At 48.9% G+C, this 20,182-nt stretch overlaps 1 protein-coding gene across 1 annotated transcript in view; it reads right to left on the reverse strand.

Moving 5' to 3' along the window:
• The window catches only part of LOC142475685 (little elongation complex subunit 2-like), a gene marked incomplete at its 5' end in the record, with an annotated part of 76,715 nt that overhangs the window by 10,882 nt on the left and 45,651 nt on the right, over positions 1 to 20,182 (reverse strand). Inside the window, 3 exons of the mRNA XM_075581457.1 lie at positions 4,740 to 4,998; positions 14,484 to 14,534; positions 15,819 to 15,903. Coding sequence (XP_075437572.1) covers positions 4,740 to 4,998; positions 14,484 to 14,534; positions 15,819 to 15,903 — 395 coding nt within the window. The remainder of the gene's footprint in view (positions 1 to 4,739; positions 4,999 to 14,483; positions 14,535 to 15,818; positions 15,904 to 20,182) is intronic.

Below are 20,182 nucleotides of genomic sequence, written 5' to 3' on the forward strand. Positions count from 1 at the left end.
GCAAAAACCAACTCGCACCCCCCCACCCCCAAAGTCAGTCACACACCCCTCCCCCCTATCGACACTTACCTGCGGCAGGGTCCAGCTGCGGGGTCCGACGGCGTGGTGCGGCTTTCTCTGTCTTCTCCCCTGCAAATTCATCTTTTCCCCCTGCGGCACCAGTTAAAATGGCCGTAGGACGCGGTAACATCATGCTGCGTGACGTCACATAGCGTCTCGTTGCCATAGCAATACAGCGTCATTTGTGCCATTTTAACTGGAGCTGCAAGGGGAAAAGATGAATTTACAGAAGATGGAGAAGACCAGGGGCGCCGCTGCAGGTAAGCAGTCGTCAGCGGCCAAAATGCAGTCGCCCATGGCGACCAGGCGAGTGCATTTGTCGACGTGGTTATGTGCGTGTGTGTGTGTGTATGTATATATATATACACACACACACACACACACACACACACACACACACACACACACGTAATTTCCCAGAATCCCTTGCCGCAGTGGAAGCACTGTATGATAGGTGATAATGGTAAAAGGCAGGGTTGGTAATCGGAGACCCGCACACGATGTGGGGAGAAGGGGGGGAGGGTGAGGAGTTGGAAAAAGGCCTGGTACTCGATATGAGGTGCAGCAAACACAAAAGCAGCTGTTCTCTGTGTCCTCGTAGGGGAGTGTGGACTACAGGCTTCCCTCGTCATGGTCCCAAGCATCCTACGTCACGGTGCGCGTGAACTCCTTGCCTCTACGTGTTTCGCGTTGTTCTAACGCTTCAACAGGGGGTGAGTTAATGGCTCGTGTAGGGGTAGTATTTATACTGAATAATCCCCTTCACAATTAAAAGCCAAACCCAATCAGGTGGGTACCCTTCCAGTACTTAACCGGCTCTAAACAGTCACCCACCAATAATCAATAGAGTGGCTATTACGATATGGTTAGGAATCTGGTCTGAGAGCTAATTGGGTTGATCACAGGCATTGTTTGATCTTATTACTATAATTTTAGGGGTACGATTATTTAGTAGGAACCCACCATCCTATAACTAGCACCACTAGCTTTGATGGCTAATCCTCTGCAGTTTGACACTGGTCAAGCAGGAAGGAATCAAGCAGACTCATTCTTCCAGCACAGTAGTGAATTAGCTCCATCTGTTCCCAATTGTGACCTGGAAACACTATGTCACAATTTGGAGTATGTCACAATTTGGAGAAACTAATGTTCTCAGAAACCAGGCTGTGGTGGGATAAGATCAGTTTGGGGCAAGCAATACAAATTAAAAGGATCCCAAGGGGCCTAGGATTGCTTAAAATGCCCACGTATGGGCTTGATAAGGAAGAATCCATGACTAAATGGCATAACAACATGGACATGGGACCAATCCACCACCTAATGGGATGGGAAGGCAAACGAAAGGAATGGGAAGACCACCCAAACATTATGAAAACAAGGCCCCTAGGGGCAACGTACCACTGTCTAATTCATGTCAGGTGTTAAGTACACAATCCAGTGATGATATTGAACCATCAACCCCAGTAACCCTCCCACCCCCTTTCTGTGTGTCTTTGTTTAGCGAAGGGTCCCCACCACCCAGCGGGAGCAATACTGAAGCAGAGGAAACCCTCTGTACAATCACAGGACTTGCTCCCTTGGCTGAGAGGGGGGGAAGCACAAAGATCAAACAGAGGGTGTAGAGGTAGGGGGGAAGAAATCCTAACAATCCCAAGAAACTGCACTCCCAGACGAGACACTGAGATTACATGGGGATATTTAACTTATCAAACCATACACTATCAGTCCCTCAACTCGACCTCTTGAAAAATGGAGCTTATGTTCGTCCCAACTCACAAACCCAATGAGTTCAAACTCTATATTGACCTTCAGAGATTCCGGAGGAAACTGACGTTACAAAGGTTCTATACCAAAAATCTCCAAAATACCAACTACAGGGATAATCAAGGTATTGCAGTACCAATGGGGGAGTCACTGATAACAGCCAATACTATATATAGAACAGAGAAACATGGCAGCGCCCACAAACACAGATGATGCTAGGTAACCACAGGGTAAGTAAAGCTTCACAGTGGAAGGATAACCACTAGTATAAGTGAAGAGTAAACTTCATTACCCACGCAAGACAAGGAACAAGGAAAAGAGGTAGACCAACAACCCACACACACACAAACGCCAAGGAGAAAGAGGATGAGCGAAAGGGGAAGAGAAACTCAAAAGTACAATATGCCAAAAAACAAAAACAAAACACAATAAAAGGGTAAAAACGCTGGCACTACAAGCAGCTTCTCCTCGGGATACAACCACCTCCTTAACGAACCTAGAAAACAGAAGAGGAGAGCGCAAGATCCATCGCGCAGATCAATGTAAAAAGCGGTTATTAAGAGAATGGTCGCTAAGACAAAAGCATGCAAGACTTAGTAGGGAGCCAAGGGTAGTAGCAGCGATGGAAAACCAAGCCGGGACCTCGTGTCCAGGCGATGACGTCATTGCGCTTCAGGTCAAATCGCGATCGAGCGTCCCATCATAACACGTCTCCCGGAAATGGAGGTATGGAATCCAAAGTTCCACCGCCGGTGTATATGAGCTGCAGGGCACGCTCAAATACTAATGGCTTCTACAGCGGGAGGCCACGAAAGATAACCCTACACGTTTCGTCGCATCATAGCACTGCAACTTCATCAGGGGGTCAGTATAGGTGGGGCTGGAGGCCCTTATATAATCCACAAACCAATTATTTAATTAATTGACAGATTGTCCATTACGTTTAACCCCTGCACTGATAAAACATGGCATATATAGAACAGAACACATAAACCTGGACATAAAACACACATGGGGGCTTGACAACATGCAGAGAAGGCATTCCTAAATATGGTAAGCCTAATAGAACAAGTATTAATACGCTCAATACCATAATTGGGGAGTGTGATGCCAGAGGATAAATTAGTAACACACAGTGACATACAAAATATATAACTATAAACTGAATACAATACTAATTACAATTAAAAGCTTAATTGAAAAATAAAAAGCAAACAGAATGAAATAACAAACATTTAATATAAATAATGTCACTTTGAGATAACCTATCTTGTCTGAGGATACTTCCTCAGGGGTATACAATCGAGACGAAACGCGTAGGGTTCGTTTGCCTATTCAACCGACTTAATCGCCTAATTGCCGTTAAGATTGCACGGATGTTACAGTGCTGTGTGTCTATACAGAACACAGTGAGAAGTGATACACCAGCTGTGTGAAGCACCGCAATTCACCAACATCTCCTGCATCCCGCTGACGTCACCACCCGCTGATGTGAGGGAGAGGTTCCAACGTGGAGGCAGAGACACCGAGACCCGCGGTTCGCTTTGCAGCTGGGATTTGTATCTGAAATGCCCGATACTTCTGCTACATTGTAAGTAGCTTCTCACCTTGCGCGATACAATATATCCAACAGTAGTTTCACTATATTGGCTTTTTATTATTTCCAGGAACATCCACATCAGGACTACCCATACTGGTGTATCATTGCTACAGTATATCTGTTCCTCTCACATGGAGACTAGCATTCAAACGCTCAGTTTATATTGCGCCTTGTGTTTAAAATATATATATATATATAGCGCAAATGGAAATATTACTGTGTATGTATATATAAATATACACACACACACACACACACACACACACAGCGCCCGGTGAGTATCGCGGGCAGCGCTGGGTGCGTATCGTGGCCAGCGTCGGGTGCGTATCGCGACCAGCGCCGGGTGCGTATCGCGGCCAGTGTCGGGTGTGTATCGCGGCCAGCGTCCGGTGCGTATCGCGGCCAGCGCCGGGTGCGTATTGCGGCCAGCGTCCGATGCGTATCGCGGCCAGCGTCTGGTACGTATCGCGGCCAGCGCCCGGTGCGTATCGCGGCTAGTGTCGGGTGTATTTATTTTAGATGGGTGTGTATGCGGGTTGGTGGGCAGGTAGGTATGGGTGCGTACGTGCGTTTCGGTGTGGATATGTATGTGTGTGGGGGGATATGTGTGTGTGGGAGGATATGTGTGTGTGTGGGGGGATATGTGTGTGTGGGGGGATATGTGTGTGTGTGGGGGGATATGTATGTGTGTGGGGGGATATGTGTGTGTGGGGGGATATGTGTGTGTGGGGGGATATGTGTGTGTGGGGGGATATGTGTGTGTGGGAGGATATGTGTGTGTGTAGGGGGATGTGTGTGTGTGGGGGGATATGTGTGTGTGGGGGGATATGTGTGTGTGGGAGGATATGTGTGTGTGGGGGGATATGTGTGTGTGGGGGGATATGTGTGTGTGGGGGGATATGTGTGTGTGGGAGGATATGTGTGTGTGTAGGGGGATGTGTGTGTGTGGGGGGATATGTGTGTGTGGGAGGATATGTGTGTGGGGTATGTAAGTGTGTGTATGTGTGTGTGGGGGGGGGAGATAGGTGCATGTACATATACACACACACACACACACCTTTACTTGTCCCTTCCCTGACCGCAGCTCATCCCAACGTTCCCCCTTTCCTATCTCATCAAATAACAGCCGCCTACAAACAACCCCAGAAGTGGGGCGCCCCCTTCTCACCCGCATACACAGGGAGAGGGACGGGCGAGACCTCCCGAAACGTTTCCTTTCCCCGGACACGTTACCCCGTCCCGCTGCCGGACTGCACCACGCTCTTGTACAGGTGTAAGGTGTTTTGGTCTCGGGCTCTCCGTGTTACACACTCACCTTGGCCGGCGCTGGGTTCTCGTGGGGTCTGGGTGGGAAGGTGCACGGAGGCCTCCCATGATGGATGTGATAAGGCAGCAGCAGGCTGGGGTCCAGCGGCACCCACGGGACGGAGAGAGTGGAGGGGACCCCGGGGGGGCCTCGATGGGCGCTGTGCAGGTTGTAGGCCCCACGGGTGTTCTTCCCCGAGAAGCTCTTGTAGAGGTAGACAGAGGAGTCCCCCGAAACGTGACTCAACAGGTAAGACCCCTCCTGCAGACTGAGAAGATATGCATATTACACCCTTGGGTGACCCATACGTTGCCACCACTCCAGGTGTCCCATGACGACGCCATGGGCTTTCAGCACGTTTTCTACAGGAGATCACGTTCTTTTCTCCAATGGTTCGCTGAATGTGATCTAGAAGGGGTAGAGGTTGACCACTCTTCGAATTCCTGTCCTGCAGGACACCATGGTCACTCTGAGGAGCAGACATGTGACCGCGATGTGCTGGAGGGGCTGTGGCAACCTACAGAAGGATCATGGACTGGATGGGCCAGGGGTCTAGTCTCCACAATGAAAGAGGCAACCTCCATGGGTAACTGGTACCTTCTGTCAACGTCACCCAGCAAAGACGGGGATAGGGTTCGTGGGTGAGAAGGATTGGTTAATTAGTGATGGGCAACTTTGCTGTGGCACTGTCAGATCAATCTGAATACATGTAGGTGTATGTCTCTCCGCTATATGATTCTGGATGTCTCTCCGCCGACACAAAGTCGGAACGCTTATTCCCATTATGTGTTATATTATTATGTCACGTGTATTACAGCTGTGACGCGCTGTGCACCAGGATGGCGCCATATAAATAAAGATATACATACATCTTCGTGTACTTTGTATACCACCCCGAGAGAAAGATTCACAGAGAAAATAATTCCCCTGAAGGCTAAAGACGCAGAGCTAAAAGCCTTGCACGATCAGCGTGTAAGAAGATATAAAAGCCTTGCACGATCAGCATGTAAGATATAAAAGCCTTGCACGATCAGCGTGTAAGATATAAAAGCCTTGCATGATCAGCGTGTAAGATATAAAAGCCTCGCACAATCAGCGTGTAAGAAGATATAAAAGCCTTGCACGATCAGCGTGTAAGATAACAAATCCTTGCACGATCAGCGTGTAAGATATAAAAGCCTCGCACGATCACTGTGTAAGAAGATATAAAAGCCTTGCACGATCAGTGTGTAAGAAGATATAAAAGCCTTGCACGTTCAGCGTGTAAGATATAAAAGCCTCACACGATCAGCGTGTAAGAAGAAATAAAAGCCTCGCACGATCAGTGTGTAAGATATAAAAGGCTCACACAATCAGCGTGTAAGATATAAAAGGCTCACACAATCAGCGTGTAAGAAGATATAAAAGCTTTTCACGATCAGCATGTAAGAAGATATAAAAGCCTCCACGATCAGCGTGTAAGATATAAAAGCCTTGCACGATCAGCGTGTAAGAAGATATAAAAACTTCGCACGATCAACGTGTAAAAAGATATAAAAGCCTGGCACGATCAGTGTGTAAAAAGATATAAAAGCCTTGCACGATCAGCGTGTAAGATATAAAAGCCTCGCACAATCAGCGTGTAAGATATAAAAGCCTGGCACGATCAGCGTGTAAGATATAAAAGCCTTGCACGTTCAGCGTGTAAGAAGATATAAAAGCCTCGCACGATCAGCGTGTAAGAAGATATAAAAGCCTCGCACGATCAGCGTGTAAGAAGATATAAAAGCCTCGCACGATCAGTGTGTAAGAAGATATAAAAGCCTCGCACGATAAGCGTGTAAGATATAAAAGCCTCGCACAATCAGCGTGTAAGATATAAAAGCCTGGCACGATCAGCGTGTAAGATATAAAAGCCTCGCACGTTCAGCGTGTAAGAAGATATAAAAGCCTCGCACGATCAGCATGTAAGAAGATATAAAAGCCTGGCACGATCAGCGTGTAAGAAGATATAAAAGCCTGGCACGATCAGCGTGTAAGAAGATATAAAAGCTTTGCACGATCAGCGTGTAAGAAGATATAAAAGCCTTGCACGATCAGCGTGTAAGAAGATATAAAAGCCTCGCACGATCAGCGTGTAAGATATAAAAGCCTTGCATGATCAGCGTGTAAGATATAAAAGCTTTGCACGTTCAGCGTGTGAGAAGATATAAAAGCCTCGCACGATCAGCGTGTAAGATATAAAAGCCTCGCACGATCAACGTGTAAAATATAAAAGCCTCACACGATCAGCGTGTAAGATATAAAAGCCACGCACGATCAGTGTGTAAGAAGATATAAAAGCCTCGCATGATCAGCGTGTAAGATATAAAAGCCTCGCACGATCAACGTGTAAGATATAAAAGCCTCGCACGATCAACGTGTAAAATATAAAAGCCTCACACGATCAGCGTGTAAGATATAAAAGCCACGCACGATCAGCGTGTAAGAAGATATAAAAGCCTTGCACGATCAGCGTGCAAGAAGATATAAAAGCCTTGCACGATCAGTGTGTAAAAAGATATAAAAGCCTCGCACGATCAGCGTGTAAGATATTAACGCCTTGCACGATAAGCGTGTAAGAAGATATTAACGCCTCGCATGTTCAGTGTGTAAGAAGATTTAAAAGCCTCGCACGATTAGCGTGTAAGAAGATATTAACGCCTCGCACGATCAGCGTGTAAGAAGATATTAAGGCCTTGCACGATCATAGTGTAAGATATAAAAGCTCGCACAATCAGCGTGTAAGAAGATATGAAAGCCACGCACGTTCAGTGTGTAGGATATAAAAGCTTGTACGATCAGCGTGTAAGAAGATATAAAATCCTTTCACGATCAGTGTGTAAGAAGATATAAAAGCCTTGCACGATCAGCGTGTAAGATATAAAAGCCTCGCACAATCAGCGTGTAAGAAGATATAAAAGCCTCGCACGTTCAGCGTGTAAGAAGATATAAAAGCCTCGCACGTTCAGCGTGTAAGATATAAAAGCCTCGCACAATCAGCGTGTAAGAAGATATAAAAGCCTCGCACGTTCAGCGTGTAAGATATAAAAGCCTCGCACGTTCAGCGTATAAGAAGATATTAACGCCTCGCACGTTCAGCGTGTAAGATATAAAAGCCTCGCACGTTCAGCGTGTAAGATATAAAAGCCTCGCACGTTCAGCGTATAAGAAGATATTAACGCCTCGCACGATCAGCGTGTAAGAAGATATTAACGCCTTGCACGTTCAGCGTGTAAGAAGATATAAAAGCCTCGCACGATTAGCGTGTAAGAAGATATTAACGCCTCGCAGATCAGCGTGTAAGAAGATATTAAGGCCTTGCACGATCATAGTGTAAGATATAAAAGCTCGCACGATCAGCGTATAAGAAGATATGAAAGCCACGCACGTTCAGTGTGTAAGAAGATATAAAAGCCTCGCACGATCAGTGTGTAAGAAGATATAAAAACCCCGCACGATCAGCGTGTAAGAAGATATAAAAGCTTTGCACGATCAGCGTGTAAGAAGATATAAAAGCCTTGCACGATCAGCGTGTAAGATATAAAAGCCTCGCACGATCAGCGTGTAAGAAGATATTAAGGCCTTGCACGATCATAGTGTAAGATATAAAAGCTCGCACGCTCAGCGTGTAAGAAGATATGAAAGCCACGCACGTTCAGTGTGTAAGAAGATATAAAAGCCTCGCATGATCAGCGTGTAAAAAGATATAAAAGCCTCGCACGATCAGCGTGTAAGATATTAACGCCTTGCACGATAAGCGTGTAAGAAGATATTAACGCCTCGCACGTTCAGTGTGTAAGAAGATTTAAAAGCCTCGCACGATTAGCGTGTAAGAAGATATTAACGCCTCGCACGATCAGCGTGTAAGAAGATATTAAGGCCTTGCACGATCATAGTGTAAGATATAAAAGCTCGCACAATCAGCGTGTAAGAAGATATGAAAGCCACGCACGTTCAGTGTGTAGGATATAAAAGCTTGTACGATCAGCGTGTAAGAAGATATAAAATCCTTGCACGATCAGTGTGTAAGAAGATATAAAAGCCTTGCACGATCAGCGTGTAAGATATAAAAGCCTCGCACAATCAGCGTGTAAAAAGATATAAAAGCCTCGCACGTTCAGCGTGTCTTATACTATATTAGTGAAAGCACTGTATGTTTGCCTGCCTGCCTGCATGCATGCCTGCCTACCTGCATGCATGCCTGCCTGCCTGCTGGATGTCCGGTGTCCCTAGCGGCAATCTCATTGGTCCCTTGGCCCGCCCGCCCCCGCACACCTCTCATTGGCCTCACACACTCACACCACCCCCTTGGCCCGCCCCCCACACCTCTCATTGGCCTGAGGCGGAGTGACGGGCCAAAGGTCCAAAAAAATAAATAAAACACACACACACACACACCTCTCTCCCCTCTCCAAATCACCTTTTCCCCCTCCCCAGCGGCATCACCTCTTCCCCCTCCCCAGCGGCATCACCTCTTCCCCCTCCCTAGCGGCATCACCTCTTCCCCCTCCCCAGCGGCATCACCTCTTCCCCCTCCCCAGCGGCATCACCTCTTCCCCCTCCCCAGCGGCATCACCTCTTCCCCCTCCCCAGCGGCATCACCTCTTCCCCCTCCCCAGCGGCATCACCTCTTCCCCCTCCCCAGCGGCATCACCTCTTCCCCCTCCCCAGCGGCATCACCTCTCCCCGCTCCAAATCACCTCTCCCCGCTCCAAATCACCTCTCCCCGCTCCAAATCACCTCTCCCCGCTCCAAATCACCTCTCCCCCCTCCCCGCTCCAAATCACCTCGCTTCCCGCAGCTGCCACGCGGCGCGTAAGATGGCGGACCCCCTTCCTCCCTCGCGGCGCCGAGTCAGACGGTGGCGGCGCCCGGAAGTACAGGTAGGTGTCGCTCCCCACCTCCGGCGCCAAACGGAACTGAGAAAGGGCGCATCAACTGAGGTGTGTGTGTGTGTGTGTGTGTGTGTGTGTGTGTCACTGTCCACTGCCCCCCCCTCCTATCCACTGCCCCCCCCTCCTGTCCACTGCCCCCCCCCTCCTGTCCACTGCGTCCCCCCTCCTGTCCACTGCCCCCCCTCCTGTCCACTGCCCCCCCCTCCTGTCCACTGCCCCCCCTCCTGTCCACTGCCCCCCCCCTCCTGTCCACTGCCCCCCCCTCCTGTCCACTGCCCCCCCCCTCCTGTCCACTGCCCCCCCCTCCTGTCCACTGCCCCCCCTCCTGTCCACTGCCCCCCCCTCCTGTCCACTGCCCCCCCCCTCCTGTCCACTGCCCCCCCCCTCCTGTCCACTGCCCCCCCCTCCTGTCCACTGCCCCCCCCCCCCTCCTGTCCACTGCCCCCCCCCTCCTGTCCACTGCCCCCCCCCCTCCTGTCCACTGCCCCCCCCCCTCCTGTCCACTGCCCCCCCCCCCTCCTGTCCACTGCCCCCCCCCCTCCTGTCCACTGCCCCCCCCCCTCCTGTCCACTGCCCCCCCCCCCTCCTGTCCACTGCCCCCCCCCTCCTGTCCACTGCCCCCCCCCCTCCTGTCCACTGCCCCCCCCCTCCTGTCCACTGCCCCCTCCCTCCTGTCCACTGCCCCCCCCTCCTGTCCACTGCCCCCCCCCCCTCCTGTCCACTGCCCCCCCCCTCCTGTCCACTGCAGGAAATGCAGGGGGAGGAATCCATGCCTTTGAGGCGCCCCCCCCCTCCCTTTGACGCCCCCCCCTCCCTTTGACGCCCCCCCCCCTCCCTTTGACGCCCCCCCCTCTCCCTTTGACGCCCCCCCCCTCTCCCTTTGACGCCCCCCCCCTCCCTTTGACGCCCCCCCCTCCCTTTGACGCCCCCCCCCTCCCTTTGACGCCCCCCCCTCCCTTTGACGCCCCCTCCCTTTGACGCCCCCCCCCTCCCTTTGACGCCCCCCCCCCTCCCTTTGACGCCCCCCCCTCCCTTTGACGCCCCCCCCTCCCTTTGACGCCCCCCCCCTCCCTTTGACGCCCCCCCCCTCCCTTTGACGCCCCCCCCTCCCTTTGACGCCCCCCCCCCTCCCTTTGACGCCCCCCCTCCCTTTGACGCCCCCCCCCCCTCCCTTTGACGCCCCCCCCTGCCTTTGACGCCCCCCCTGCCTTTGACGCCCCGCGCGCACACACTGACTGACTGCCGCACGCACGCACACACTGACTGACGCGCACACAAAGCCTGACTGACGCACGCACACACTGACTGAGGCACACACTGACTGTGTGTGCGTCAGTCAGTCTGTGTGTGTTTGTGTTTCTGCCTCAGACTCACTGACGCGCGAGCAAACACACAGTGACTGACGCACACACGCTACATGAAGCTGTAAAGGAGGGAGGGAGGGGGGGGGGACTGGATTGATGTGAATGGGGGACAAACAGAGAGAGGGGGGAGGAGAGAGAGGAACGGGAACATTACATCCCGGGCAACGCCGGGTCTCTCAGCTAGTAAGATATAAAAGCTCGCACGATCAGCGTGTAAGAAGATATGAAAGCCACGCACGTTCAGTGTGTAAGAAGATATAAAAGCCTCGCACGATCAGTGTGTAAGAAGATATAAAAACCCTGCACGATCAGCGTGTAAGAAGATATAAAAGCTTTGCACGATCAGCGTGTAAGAAGATATAAAAGCTTTGCACGATCAGCGTGTAAGAAGATATAAAAGCCTTGCACGATTAGCGTGTAAGATATAAAAGCCTCGCACGGTCAGTGTGTAAAAAGATATAAAAGCCTTGCACGATCAGTGTGTAAAAAGATATAAAAGCCTTGCACGATCAGCGTGTAAGATATAAAAGCCTCGCACGTTCAGCGTGTAAGATATAAAAGCCTCGCACGTTCAGCGTGTAAGATATAAAAGCCTTGCACGATCAGCGTGTAAGATATAAAAGCCTCGCACGATCAACGTGTAAGATATAAAAGCCTCGCACGATCAACGTGTAAAATATAAAAGCCTCACACGATCAGCGTGTAAGATATAAAAGCCACGCACGATCAGCGTGTAAGAAGATATAAAAGCCTTGCACGATCAGTGTGTAAAAAGATATAAAAGCCTCGCACGATCAGCGTGTAAGATATTAACGCCTTGCACGATAAGCGTGTAAGAAGATATTACCCGCCTCGCACGTTCAGCGTGTAAGAAGATATAAAAGCCTCGCACGATTAGCGTGTAAGAAGATATTAATGCCTCGCACGATCAGCGTGTAAGAAGATATTAAGGCCTTGCACGATCATAGTGTAAGATATAAAAGCTCGCACAATCAGCGTGTAAGAAGATATAAAAGCCACGCACGTTCAGTGTGTAGGATATAAAAGCTCGTACGATCAGCGTGTAAGAAGATATAAATCCTTGCACGATCAGTGTGTAAGAAGATATAAAAGCCTTGCACGATCAGCGTGTAAGATATAAAAGCCTCGCACAATCAGCGTGTAAGAAGATATAAAAGCCTCGCACGTTCAGCGTGTAAGAAGATATAAAAGCCTCGCACGTTCAGCGTGTAAGATATAAAAGCCTCGCACAATCAGCGTATAAGAAGATATTAACGCCTCGCACGATCAGCGTGTAAGAAGATATTAACGCCTTGCACGTTCAGCGTGTAAGAAGATATAAAAGCCTCGCACGATTAGCGTGTAAGATATAAAAGCCTCGCACGTTCAGCGTATAAGAAGATATTAACGCCTCGCACGATCAGCGTGTAAGAAGATATTAAGGCCTTGCACGATCATAGTGTAAGATATAAAAGCTCGCACGATCAGCGTGTAAGAAGATATGAAAGCCACGCACGTTCAGTGTGTAAGAAGATATAAAAGCCTCGCATGATCAGCGTGTAAGATATAAAAGCCTCGCACGTTCAGCGTGTAAGATATAAAAGCCTCGCACAATCAGCGTGTAAGAAGATATAAAAGCCTTGCACGTTCAGCGTGTAAGAAGATATAAAAGCCTCGCACGTTCAGCGTGTAAGATATAAAAGCCTCGCACGTTCAGCGTGTAAAATATAAAAGCCTTGCACGATCAGCGTGTAAGATATTAACGCCTCGCACGTTCAGCGTGTAAGAAGATATAAAAGCCTTGCACGATCAGCGTATAAGAAGATATTAACGCCTCGCACGATCAGCGTGTAAGAAGATATTAATGCCTCGCACGATCAGCGTGTAAGAAGATATTAAGGCCTTGCACGATCATAGTGTAAGATATAAAAGCCTTGCACGATCAGTGTGTAAGATATAAAAGCCTTGCACGATCAGCGTGTAAGAAGATATTAACGCCTCGCACGATCAGCGTGTAAAAAGATATAAAAGCCTTGCAAGAGCAGCGTGTAAGATATAAAAGCCTCGCACGATCAGCGTGTAAGAAGATATTAAAGCCTCACAAGATAAGAGTGTAAGATAATAATAATAGCATGTTATTGTATATATAGCGCTGCTAGTTTTACGTAGCGCTTTACAGAGACATTTTGCAGGCACAGGTACCTGCCCCGTGGAGCTTACAATCTATGGTTTTGGTGCCTGAGGCACAGGGAGATTAAGTGACTTGCCCAAGGTCACAAGAAGCCGACACGAGAAATTGAACCAGGTTCCCCTGCTTCACACTCAGTGCCAGTCAGTGTCTTTACTCACTGAGTCACTCCTTCTCCCTTAAGATATAAAAGCTTTGCGCGATCAGCGTGTAAGAAGATATAAAAGCCTCGCGCGATCAGCGTATCGTAGTGTTGCGCCCGCGGGGCTCATTTACATGTCATTACCCAGAATCAGCTTCACTAGGCTGACCAATTCTGCTGTGCAGGGCCAAATGGATATTAAGCCTACGCGTTTCGAGACATACCCTCTTCTTCAGTTGGTGTGATGTGGCAATGGACCTAGGTCCGTGGTTAAATAGTCCCTTCAATCATCATTTACCTGTTGCACGTGTGTATCTAGCAACACAAGCACTTTGTGTTTGTCAGCTGTAGATACTCAGAGGTTAATTTCAGTTTTATTTGTAAGTATCTCTCGAAACGCGTAGGGTTAATATCCATTTGGCCTTGCACAGCAGAATTGGTCCGCATACCGAAGGCGTCACCTACTTACTAACTGACTCCGGCTGATCTCCGGGTACCGGAGCTGGCTTATCACTCTCTCGCGAAACGCGACGGAACCTGCCGAGGCAGTAGGAGCATGCGGCGCGAATCCAGCACCCTTCAGCTCCGTTGGAGTTTGACAACTCGTCGCCATCAGCAGGCCTGGGTTGTGGCGCACCACGTGGATTATCGGGCTATCCTGACGTCTATGAGAAGGGATACTCTCTGATTACCCACCGCGCTTATCCTACTTATGCCTAGTAAGTACGGATCTATTTACTGCAGCGGATTGCCATTGGAAGGTGTCATTAAGACAATCAATATTGTGGTTACATTGTACTGTTATAGTATTTGTTTTTATATATTTTTTTAAATAAATGTACCTTTCTTTCTTTCACTTACCTGTCCCTTTCATTTAATTCCTCTGAAGCTCTTATTTAGCACAGCATTTTGTGCACTCCAACTACCTTGCAGTATTAGGCTATATATGGTTTTTATCTCATTTCATGCATTGGGAATCCATCTTCACCGAATTCTGATTGCAACAACCGGGACATTTGTCTGCGACACCGGACGGTTGTATATTACACCCGTGCGATTGTTATCATGCTACATATGGACTTTATCACTTGGCGCTGAGTATATTCTCTTTTGTTTTGGAAGCTTTAGTTTAATACAACTCACCCAGTCACCCATTTCAGGATGTGACGCAGAATATTCAGAGAGTTTGCCGGCCTACACGGGAAAGAAAACAAACAGGGTGAGCGCCTCCGTTACAAGGGAACATTAGGATACACATTACCCACCCCCCTCTTATGTTTCACTGTATGTATGTATGTATGTATGTATGTATGTATGTATGTATGTATGTATGTATGTATGTATGTATGTATGTATGTATGTATGTATGTATATATATATATATATATATAGCAAATGGAAATATTACTGTATGCTCATTCGCATGTCTTAGACAGGTCTGCAACCCCGCCTTTCACCATTATCACCCAGCACACAGCACTTCCACTGCAGCAAGGGATTCTGGGAGATGACATGCAAATGAGCAAACAGTGCCAACTTTTGCTTCAAAACCATAAACACGGTTCCCTATAGGCTTAAGCTTGCTGCATGGTCACAGCTTTGAGCACATACAGGGTTAAGATGCATAGTCAGCAAACCCACCCACAGACAGACCATGTTTATGGTTTTGAAGCAAAAGGTGGCACTGTGTGCTCATTTGCATGTCATTTCCCAGAATCCCTTGCTGCAGTGGAAGTGCTGTGTGCTGGGTGATAATGGTGAAAGGCGGGGTTGCAGACCTGTCTAAGACATGCAAATGAGCACACAGTAATATTTCCATTTGCTATATGCTTTGCTGTGGAGGGTTTTTGTCACTTTTTTTACCCACTATAACGTAACTAAGTATATATACACATATATACACCTCACACATTATACATATTTTGTTGTTTAAATAAAGGTAATTGTATTCTATTTTTTTTCTCCCTATCTACTGGGATGGCCTTATAAGGGGATATTTATACCCCAGCATTAAAACTTTTCCAGCTCACATTTACCGCATTTAGTGCACACTAACAGGGATTCTGTCTGGTTGATTTTCTTATCTACCTTACATGTACAGATGCTTGGTTTTTCCCCAAGTGCACCCTGAGTATTATTGATTCCGTATTAATTTTCGTTGGGTGGCAGGTACTTTTCTGTACTAAATAGCGGTGACCATATGACCTGGCCTGGAACCGTAGGCCTCCTCCCTGCTGGCTCTGAGTATGGGAACAGGATTAAACGGAACCTCCATAACCAGAATCACCTACATCGATCAGCGCGGCGAGGCACCGATTTACTAAGCGGTGCTAAGCCAACAGGCATCTTCAGAGCTTGAAGACACCACGTTACTGGCCACTTGCTTCGTGGGGCTGGAAGGTGTCTGATGGCATAGCACTGCTTAGTTATTAGAGGCCTAAATGTCTGACCCGCCCTGCCTTCTGCTCCGCGACTTACTTGAAATGATGGATTCGCTCCTTCAGCCCCTCAGAGGTCATTTCCTCCAGCATGAACAGCTTGGACGTGAAGGCGTCGATGTGACCTGCGGTGGGGGGGAGAAGGGAGAAGATGGATTCCGCTTTAAAGCTGCAAGTCTCACCCCTGTCGTACCCTCTAGACAATTTACCCGGTTATTGGAGCAGGCTTCTCACCCCCATTGTACCCAGCACTTCTCCCCCTATATCCGCCTCCAGGAACCTGCGTATAGTAGCAAGGTTCATTACCGAACCCGCTCGCTCTTCCTTCTAGTACCGATCTCCCCACGGCTGGGGCCATTTACCAGAGTCCCTCAAACCCACTTCCTAACTTCCTTCAGGAAAACGTCTGCTTCCTACTCTAAACATGTCTAACGTATGTTGTGAACGTAGTATTTTGTACCCAGAACATACTTGGAAACAAGGTGACTCGATGTATTTTGTCCTGGTGAAATATTTTAGCTGCCCAGTTACCCCTCTGTCCTGGAGCCAGCGTTCCCCACTGGTAGGTGGGACCTGCTGGTCAGTGCCTGGCCGTGGCACAGTGGTGACACCGGTGGTTCCACCCGCTTTGCTCCTGGGACAGAGTGATGTTACGTGGCTTCCTGGCCACAACCCCATTCTGTCCACGCCGACACGGAAAGCGCCCGTTAATGCTGCATTATACGGAGTGTGACGGTAGGGGTAGCCAACCTCAGATAATAAAGGTGGAGCCCGGCTGAGTGCCCCAAAACCGCGTGTAATGGCCGCCTCTGTGAGGCTCATTTTGGCCTGGATGTTGTGTTTTGTGTAGCCTCTTCCAGAAGAAAGCTATATCACTGTGTGATATCTGGAAGGGAGAAACTATGTGTCTTGGGGAACTGGGATTGCAACAAAGCCCTTTTATTCCCTGTGTTAGTGTTTTACCCGCAAAGTTAGTAAGCCAGCAATGTCCTTTGTGTTTCTGGTATTTCTCCGTGTGCAGAGGCAGTAATTCACTTCGCTGGGCTGCAAACGGAGAAATATCGGTTCGTGGCAGAGCTTGGAAGAGGCTTGAGTACCGGGACAATCGTGAGTGAAGGACTGTGACTCAGGTCCAGGAACTGGTTCTGAGCAGTGCAGAGCCTTTGTTCGCCTAGACGCTGGAGTGCCTACCCCGCAGGGAGTATGGGGCTGCCCAGGGGCACGATTTCCATTGGCCAGTTCGAATGTCCCGCTTGCCAGTAGCTCACTCCCCGATGGGCGGTTCAAGGTCCCTAGGCCAGCCCTCTCCTCTGATTGGTGCAGCCGGACAACCCCTCGTCCTCCGATTGGCTGCACCGTCACAAACTATGCTCTGATTGGTTGGCGGCCTCTGCTCCAGCTAAAAGATAGGAGACTGAGGCCTATTTAAAGGGCACGGATGATCAGAGTATGAGTTGATCCTGGAGCTGTACTGGAGACTGTGGCGTCACGACTGGCAGGCTATTTGAAAGTGCTACTTGTAGAATAGCACTGAGAAGACGGAGAAGACGGAGCGGCTCAGTGAGTAAAGACACGGACTGACACTGAGTTAGAAGCAGGGGAACCTGGTTCAATTCCCGGTGTCGGCTCCTTGTGACCTTGGGCAAGTCACTTTATCTCCCTGTGCCTCAGGCACCAAAAACATAGATTGTAAGCTCCACGGGGCAGGGACCTGTGTCTGCAAAATGTCTCTGTAAAGCGCTACGTAAATACTAGCAGCGCTATATAAGAACAAACTATAATAATAATAATAGTTATTATTGTTATTAGAAGAAGCTATTCAGGGCAAGCCTACCGAAGCAGGCTCCTGCACCTAGTTGAGGCTAGATTCTTCCCCAGTTGGTGAGTGTTACACTGCGATTGTGTTATTTGTGTGTTTGCTGGCTTGCCAGAATAAACATTTGTTTATTCTACTACTGTGTCCCGTCTGGCGATAGTGACTATCCCGGGGTGAAACGTTCTGGTCTCCCGTGACAGGGAGTACTGAGGGTGGTTATAGCTCGGACACACAACTAACCCCTCACAGCCAGGAACCAGCAAGGACACGGAAAAGGCCAAAGGTCACAGACAGAGCTCACTCTGATACTCTCATATATACACTCTGTGACGATAGGCTGTGTCGGCCTTCCTTAATAAAGGGGGAACCCGGCTGGCTGCCCCTGAAACCATATGGTATGGGCTGAGAGTGTCAGCTCTTGTGTCCAAATGTTGGTTCTCTGTGTTTTAAAACTGCAATGTATTATGTTTGTCCTGTGATTAAAACCCAGGTTGGTGACAAAAGGCAGTGTGAATTAGCATGTGAATTACATGTGAATTAGCACTTCAATGCCCCATCTCAGAAAGGGTTTCCAAGCCCAAATCTCCCCAATTTATTTCCCTTATAAGTATAAGGTTCCCCAGATTATATTCTGTAAGGAAGTGTACTTTATATTGTGTTTTAATGTTTACTATAAGGTTCTATACAGAAAGCACAGGCATATGGGTAATATGCTGGCTAGTTGGCATAGATTCCATAGTTCAAAGAGGAGAGGAATGGCAGAGGGGGGAAACCATTTGGTGAGCAGGATGTTGATTAAGATGTCTTTGTTCTAAGTAGACACAGCGGAGCCAGGTATAAAACGGCTCTGGATGTCAGAACTGATAAGCAAGGTTTCTATTGGCAAGTTTTGAATTTATCCCTCCTATGAGTGAATGCGTAATTTCAATCCCTGCTTTAATTGGCTATTACTCTCCTCAATGATTTAGATAGGATTTCAGCCTATATAAGAGCGTGCTGTAAAAGCAGCTCTCTCCGTGACTTTGTAGTGGCTGGCCCTACAGAACCCACCCACTACCCAGGCACTGCAAGCCACACACCGGATGTCCTGGACATTGTCTTACTGAAGAACGTGAAACATTCTGTCCAGTTGGAAACCCTGGCGGAACTGACCTCAGACCACAACCCAGTTACCATTACTGTTGGCGACGAGATGGAAACCCACCAGCAAACACCCAGGTACAACTTCACCAGGGCGAACTGGAGCCTGTACAAAGAAGAGTTGAGCAACATCACAAACCCCCGCCCCTTGGACACCAACGGAGACATTGATGATGCTGTTAACACCTTTACTACCGCAGTCCAACATGCAATAGAGCACAGCGTCCCGAAACAGATGCCCAAACGCTGCTCCATCTACGACCTACCGAGCGGGATCAAGCAAGCGATTGCTGAGAAAAACAGGGCCCGACGCCAGTGGCAGAAGTTCCGCACACCTGACCTTCTGGTAAAGTACAACTCACTTGCCAGACTACTGCGACAGCAAATCAGCCAACACCGGGGGGAGAGGTGGGAGGCCGCAGCAGCCAAGCTGAAGGAATCCGACAACTCTGTTTGGAGAATGACCCGACGCCTGACCGGGAAGAAGGAGCCTAATCCACCTATCCAGGGCCAGACCCACCTGGCATGTAGCAACAAGGACAAGGCAGAGGTTCTCGCTGACACACTGGAGACAACTTTTAGGCCTAACCAAGCCAGCAAAATAGCACGGGAAGTTGAGCAAGGAGTTAACAGGCATCTTACCGAGCACCTACCAGAGACCGAAGCGGAAACCCTTGAAGGATGCACCAGGACTGAGATAACGCAACTTGCAGAAAAGCTGGCAAATGGCAAAGCACCAGGAAGTGACGGAATTACCAACCTGGCCATCAAGAAGCTTCCGCCGGCAGCCATGGAATGCCTCACAGAAATCTTCAATGCATGCATGCGGCTCCAGCACTTTCCTCAATCCTGGAAGGAAGCCAAGGTCATTGTATTTCCAAAGCCTGGAAAACCACGGAGGGATCCTGCAAACTACCGTCCGATAAGCCTGCTCTCTGGACTGTCGAAACTCCTGGAGAAAGTTATTCTTACGCGCCTCCGCCACTTTGCCTCTGGTAAAAACATTCTACTAAAGGAGCAATTTGGATTCCGGAAGGACCACTCAACCAACCATCAGCTGCTGCGAGTCGTTGACATAATAAGCCATGGGTTCAACATCCACAAATCAACTGGAGTTGTCTTCTTGGACGTGGCCAAAGCGTTTGACAGAGTTTGGCATGAAGGACTACTGCACAAAATGATCAACCTGAAATTCCCAAACTACCTGATTAAGCTGACTGCAAGCTACTTGCGGGAGCGCACATTCCACGTGGCTGTGCGAGAAGAGCTCTCAACAACACGCCCCATCCGCGCTGGCGTGCCACAGGGATCAGTCCTGGGACCTTTCCTTTTCAACCTCTTCATGAATGACATCCCCACAGACCTCCACAAGACTCAACTGGCACTCTACGCAGACGATGTGGCAGTCATCTCCCAGTCCTTCAGAGAGAAAGAAGTAGCTAAGAACA

The sequence above is a fragment of the Ascaphus truei genome, unplaced genomic scaffold (genome assembly GCF_040206685.1).
Source record: "Ascaphus truei isolate aAscTru1 unplaced genomic scaffold, aAscTru1.hap1 HAP1_SCAFFOLD_1330, whole genome shotgun sequence".
In the NCBI taxonomy this organism is placed as follows: Eukaryota; Metazoa; Chordata; class Amphibia; order Anura; family Ascaphidae; genus Ascaphus; species Ascaphus truei.